The 6,357-nt window shown below is 32.3% G+C and overlaps 1 protein-coding gene across 3 annotated transcripts; it reads left to right on the forward strand.

Moving 5' to 3' along the window:
* The first annotated feature begins 996 nt into the window (after nt 1–996).
* LOC108347685 (GRF1-interacting factor 3) lies at nt 997–5,006 on the forward strand. 3 transcript variants are annotated; one of them, XM_017587082.2, is made up of 6 exons: nt 997–1,177; nt 1,284–1,461; nt 1,553–1,658; nt 3,823–3,899; nt 4,187–4,271; nt 4,345–5,006. In XM_017587082.2, the coding sequence occupies exons 3-6, from the start codon at nt 1,581–1,583 to the stop codon at nt 4,726–4,728; spliced, it is 624 nt and encodes a 207-aa protein (XP_017442571.1). In that variant the 5' UTR covers nt 997–1,177; nt 1,284–1,461; nt 1,553–1,580; the 3' UTR covers nt 4,729–5,006. The 3 variants fall into 3 exon arrangements, with proteins under 3 accessions (XP_017442571.1, XP_017442572.1, XP_017442570.1); XM_017587083.2 differs by having other exon boundaries at nt 1,284–1,405; nt 1,527–1,658; XM_017587081.2 differs by having other exon boundaries at nt 1,284–1,405.
* Nucleotides 5,007–6,357: the final 1,351 nt, after the last annotated feature.

Consider the following 6,357-nt stretch of genomic DNA (forward strand, 5'->3'; position numbering starts at 1 on the left):
TTCTATCTTAAAGTAAAATTTGACAATAAATTCATTGAATAAATTTTGACATTTATTTCTTTACATAGATGTTAAAGAAAGTGGGGAAAGGGTTGGAGTCCAACCCTTGGACTGGTCTGGCTGCACGATTTTTTATTATAACTTCAAATTGTCAATATTTATGTATCTTGTGTAATATACAAACATAATATATATATATATATATATATATATATATATATATATATATATATATATATATATATGTCATCTTAGATAGATTTTGTCACTTTAAACGTAGAAGAATGCACAGTATTTCTTTATTCTTGTTATGCGAGTTTATGATTCTCTTATTTATTTATGTTATGTTTTTATTAAAGTAATATGACATTATTACATAATAATTAATTGCTGAACGAAGATGACTGTTCTATTTTTCCAACTGTCGGAAGCTATTTTCTTAGAACTCAATCATAAGCAAAGCTAACTAAATTTTACGCTAATTAAGAACAATAATTAATATTATTTAATTATACCAATCACATTAAAGTTTTTTTCTTAAAATGTTCCCAGTTAAAAATTAGTATTTAAAATACAATTTTAATTAATTGAAATATATTTTCACAATCAGAGAAATAAAGAAATAAAATTAAAGGATTCATTTATTTATATTTTTTATTATTCTCTTCGTTTTCTTAATGGTACATTTTTAACAAAATAAATTCTCATTATTTTTTATTTTTAAAAATTGTAGACATAAATTATTTAGATATACCTTAATTTAAGTATTATAAAAGAGAACAATACAAAAATATAAATAATAACACTTACATGAAAAAAAAAGGTATAATAGACCTCAATCACAGTGTAGTGTCCCTGAACACTAAATTCCTGGAAAATTAAAATTGGGCTTTGAACGAGATAGAGTAATAGTACTTGAATTAACCTAGGACCCGCTTCTCCCAAAAAAACAAAAACAATAAATAACATGTTGTGCTTATCCCATTCCATTCATGCTGAGGTGCAACAGTACTACAATACCCGATTCTAAACGCAGTAGCAACAGTCAAACTTCAACAGCGGAATGCGACGACCTATAAATACCGAACACTTCATTCTTCTCTTTGTTTGCAATTTCTAACTACCAAGCCGAAACACACACAACCCCAAATCTAACTATTTAGTTCTGTTTCCTTCGGTAATCCCTCTTCTTTTTTTCTCTTTCTTTTTATTATGCACACCTGCTAAACTAACTTTAATCTATTACATGTTTTTACTTTTGTTGTTTTGTCTTCAAATTCCAGAAACATCGGCTGCACAGTATCCCAGAAGATCGGACAGGACTTCACACAGACAAACCCAAGCTCTGAAACGCGTGTCCAACACTTACCTCTCGGGTTCTCACTTGTTTTCCGACCATACCCTGGTCCTCTTTCTCTCTCTATCTGCCAAAGTTTTCGTCTTTTCCCCTTTTATTTCAGGGTTTGTGTAACATTTTTCATTTGGGGTTTGGTAACTGTTGATTGTGGTGATTTTGGGGGAATTAGGGTTTTTGTCTTTTTTTTTTTTATAGATTCAGTGAGATTGAGGAGGCTGAGAAGATGCAGCAGACACCGTCAATGATTCCTATGATGCCTTCATTCCCACCTACTAACATAACCACCGAGCAGATTCAAAAGGTATGTTTTTTTTTCTGTTTTAATACCATTGTTTACCTTATGGATTGTTGAACTTAGTTGTTTTTCATAATTTGTTATGGGTTCATTATTATTATTATTATTATTATTATTAATTATTATTAGAGGATTGGTAGCAACACATTCTTTATTATTACTTGGAATTTATTGTAAAGCATGAAATCATGTGTAACTGTAACTGCTCAGAGAGGGAGTTGGGTTCACATAATTTTTGTGATGTCCAATAATGTTTAGCTATCGGTAAAAAGTGTGTTTAAAAGAGTTTATGATTTCTGAACTTCTTTTTCTTATTATTATTTTGTTGAGGAAATTGGGAGGTGACACTTGTTCAATACAAAGTGAGAATGAATTGGATTTGTGCTAATCTGCAATGAATTTAATCATGTAGTTTTATTTTTGTCATCATTAATTCATTATTTATTGTTTCCTTCTACTGTTCCTCATGATGGGGATTACATGTATGTTTTAAATAAAAAGCTCACGACCAACTAATAATTAAGACAAAGGAGTATATATATCTTGGATAATTCTTTGCACCAAAAACTGCAAAATCATGTCTTCTTTGAGATGTTAATTTACTCAATATTGAATTTCATCTAAACTACATGTATATAATATCTGGAATCATCAGTAATCGAATTAGTATCTAGTATGGCAACAACATTTGTTTATGTTAGTTCTGATTTAGGTTTTCTTTGATGCCTAATTGAGCATGTTGAACATTTGTCACTGACCCAAAAGCATATCTTAATGAACTATGCCCCTCATTGACAATCTTGTCTTGAGGTGTGCTGGCTGCATCATAGTTTGTAGGGATGTTAATTAAATATTCAAATGGGCTGATTGAGAATCTATTATTAATTGGAATCCTGTGCAATTTCTCAAATTTATGACCAACATCTTCCAAATATATTCAAGTGACAAAACCCTTGAAACTTTGTTATTCTACACTAAAACACGTTTAGTTTCCAGTTAACAAAGGATATGCTGGTGGAACCATTCTTCTTTCACCAGTGATGTTTAAATTGCCTCTTTGATTACTAATGAGTAATTACAAAGCAATGTATAGGGTCTTTATTTTATTATCTTTTAAACAGTTAGGAAATTGAAGTTCATAGGTTGAAAAACCTTACTTTATTAAGTGGGTTGGCTACATGGATCTAAAATCCATTTACAGTGTAAGGTCGGTTACTACTCCATTTAAATTATTTTACTAAAAGTTTTATTTCAGTCTTCTGAATTTTTTATCTTAGCTTTATGGGTATCTTTAGGTCTGGTTGGTTTGACAAAACATTTTCTGTGTTTGTCTCTTTTCTATTAATAAACAGTGCCTCTCTGTTTTGATTTTGTTTCATGTTTTTAAATATTTGGGCATGCAGTAAACAATGGAAAACCCATAAGTCCTTGAAAATAGGAAACAAAGTGAAAAAAGGTGTAATTGTTTTAATTATTAGTGAAATCACAAAGTAAAAAAGGAAAACAAATTCTCAAAGCAAATAACTCATGTTTTTCAAAGTATTTTAAGTTGAACACCAGTGTGAGACTTGTTGATAAACAATGGAAATAACTTCAGTTTAGCATTAAAAAAACTTAATTAGGCATCTCTTGTCATTCTCCTGCATTGGAGTGATTCGGCAGATGAAGTAACAAACATTTTTAAGAGTTATAACCCATGAATAATTTAATCAATTAACTTGGTAACAGCATATAATTATGGGTTTGAACATACCTGTTGATTTACCACAGTAGGTTTTGGGTCTTTAGTAAACCCTGAAAACAAGGAGGTTGTTGGTTGGACTATAGGTTTGTAGCAATGTGCATAGTTTTTTACATAGGGTGACTGGGTTTTTACTTGTTGTACCCAAATAAGATGTCGTCACAATCAGATGGCTAAGCAAACTAAGTGTATTGATGCATGTGGGACTTTACTGCAGTATCCTGGATCCATGAAAAAATGTTTTCTAATAAATGATATTGTTAATTTTATTCTGTATGTATTAGGCTGTTTCCAGGATAGAATTTCAATTAATCTATTTCCTCTCCTAGTTTTCACTTCACAATTTAAATGATATAATGAGTTAAAACAAAGTAAGCTGCAAGTGCCTTCATTAGTTAATTTGAAACTGTGTCATTGCCCATGATGCAGTACCTTGATGAGAACAAGAAGCTGATTCTGGCAATATTGGACAATCAAAATCTTGGAAAACTTGCGGAATGTGCCCAGTAAGTGACCTCTAAATTCTTTTTGACTACATTTTTGCTAGTACTGATGGTTGGCTTGCCTAATCCTAACATTTATCTGTGCACAATGGGTGGGGCTATTGATAATTGTTCTTTCACTCTCCTCAGTCCTCACTAACTTCAATTACATCCAAGGATATATAATTTATTGTGGTCTTTTTTTCTGAATAATGACGCATTCTAGATCCTGATCTATTTCCTAGAAATTATCTTCGAAGGTGTTATGGTCTAGTTTTGCACCAGTTTTATGTGATGGTTTACTGCATTAGGTACCAAGCCCAGCTTCAAAAGAATTTGATGTATTTAGCTGCAATTGCTGATGCCCAGCCTCAGACCCCAGCAATGCCTCCACAGGTGAAAATAGAGCATTGCTGGTTCCGTGGAAGTCTTGTCAGTTTCCCATAACCTTGATTTTATTGCCTTGCAGATGGCTCCACACCCTGCCATGCAACCAGGATTCTATATGCAACATCCTCAGGCAGCAGCAGCAGCAATGGCTCAGCAGCAAGGCATGTTCCCCCAGAAAATGCCATTACAATTTGGTAACCCACATCAAATTCAGGATCAGCAGCAGCAGCTACACCAGCAGGCTATCCAAGGTCAAATGGGACTGAGACCGGGAGGGATAAACAATGGCATGCATCCAATGCACAGTGAAGCTGCTCTTGGAGGTGGCAACAGTGGTGGTCCACCATCGGCTGCCGGTCCAAATGATGCACGTGGTGGAAGCAAGCAAGATGCTTCTGAGGCTGGGACAGCTGGTGGAGACGGGCAAGGTGGCTCTGCTGAGGGGTCAGAAGCGGCCAAGTGACACGCTTTTATGTGCTTTTCATGAGATATATGACTGTTGATAGTAGGTTTTTCTTAAAGGTAGGTCTAGTGTGATCTGATGACCATGACCTTTGATGGGTCAACCAAAGGACTTCTCTTGTTTAATAGATTAGGTAGTTGTGTTCCTAGAATTTTGGCACGCAGCAAGTTTGCATCAACTGGAACTGCTGTTGCCACCACATATTGTACTCGTTATTGAAAGAGGTGTAAGCATGTGGTATTTTATGATTACCTTAATTGCTTGCTTTTTTTTAACAATTGCTTTGCAGTTTGCAGTTCTCATATCCTTTAAGCAATTTGTCTGCTCTTAGTTCAATTATATACTTATTGTAGGCATCAATGGAAGCAGGAAATGGATGAATTCATGGTCTGCACCTAAAGGATGTGTCTTTATTATGGTTATTTTGAGAGTGTACTTGGCTGGTTTTGGGTGTTCTTCTGGTTAATTATCAGATGGTCTTGCCAGTGAAAGCTGGTCTGCTGCAAGGATTTTGTTCGTGGGTTATTTCTGTAAAGTTTTGTTGTTGTGTTGAGATACCTAGCTTTTTGAAAACAAAATTCAGAGAAAAATAGAAGCTGGTGTACTTCTGACTGAGATGAATTTTGTTGGAGTAATGTTACATTTACTTTCTCTAAAATGGCAATCTGGGTAGAGATTTGATCCCTGAAACATTGTAGGTGCACGCTTTAGTCTTCAAAGATGTCATTTTTATACTATCAATTTAGTTTTCAAATCTGATTAGATTTGCGTTGGACTTATAGAATGTCAAAGAACTATAAATGTCAATGTTTGACAGTTTGTGCTCTAAAAATTCTACGCATAATGTTTGGGAGACATGGTTGATTTGATGTTTTTAGGATTGATTTCCAGATGTTTAAATAATGTTTGTTAAGTGAAAATTATGTTATGTAAATATAGATGAATCTTTGGTAGTTAATTTTGGAATAATGTCTATGTAAAAACCACCTTTACAAGTTAATCATCAAATGATAACTATTGATGTAGTAAGTAAAATAAAACATTATTCACTCGTCTCGATTCTCGATTTAGAGGAAAATTAAAATTAAAAATAAAAATAATGATAAAGAATAATTAAGAAATGAAATGGAAAATTTTAATAAATGGGAATGAAATTTTTTTCTTAATTCGTTTTAATTTGGAAGAAAACAATTTTTGTTGGTCTCAATTTTTTATTTATTTCTCTTCTCAAATAAATGGTAAAAAAATGATATTCTCATCTCAATTCTGTTTTCCAGTCTTTCTATCTAAAAGAATAATGAGATAAAAATTTTGAAATATGAAAATGGGAATGAATAGGCATAATGTGACATGTTTGGTTGAATAAATTAATAGAGAATATAGAATGTACTAGAGTAGAATGGTCCATGACATAACACAACTATCATAATTTTCTCAAATTTCTCACATAACAATTTTTTTATAACCTGCTTTTAAAAGAAAAGAAAATTACTTACAAAGTGTAAAAATTACTTTAATTAATAATTATCTTTAAATTTAACCGACTATAAATTTATACTAAAATAATATTTTATTTACAACCAATTATTATAAACTATGTTCTTTTATATTCACAATCCGAGTTCTCAG

Source organism: Vigna angularis, chromosome 9, assembly GCF_016808095.1.
Source record: "Vigna angularis cultivar LongXiaoDou No.4 chromosome 9, ASM1680809v1, whole genome shotgun sequence".
NCBI classification, from domain to species: domain Eukaryota; kingdom Viridiplantae; phylum Streptophyta; class Magnoliopsida; order Fabales; family Fabaceae; genus Vigna; species Vigna angularis.

Bases quoted from the DNA above. Each gene is read 5' to 3' on its own strand.
- LOC108347685 (XM_017587082.2), top strand. From the start codon at position 1,581: ATGCAGCAGACACCGTCAATGATTCCTATGATGCCTTCATTCCCACCT. The intron at 1,659-3,822 runs GTATGTTTTTTT...CCCATGATGCAG, and splicing joins CCACCGAGCAGATTCAAAAG to TACCTTGATGAGAACAAGAA. The intron at 4,272-4,344 runs GTGAAAATAGAG...ATTGCCTTGCAG, and splicing joins CCCCAGCAATGCCTCCACAG to ATGGCTCCACACCCTGCCAT.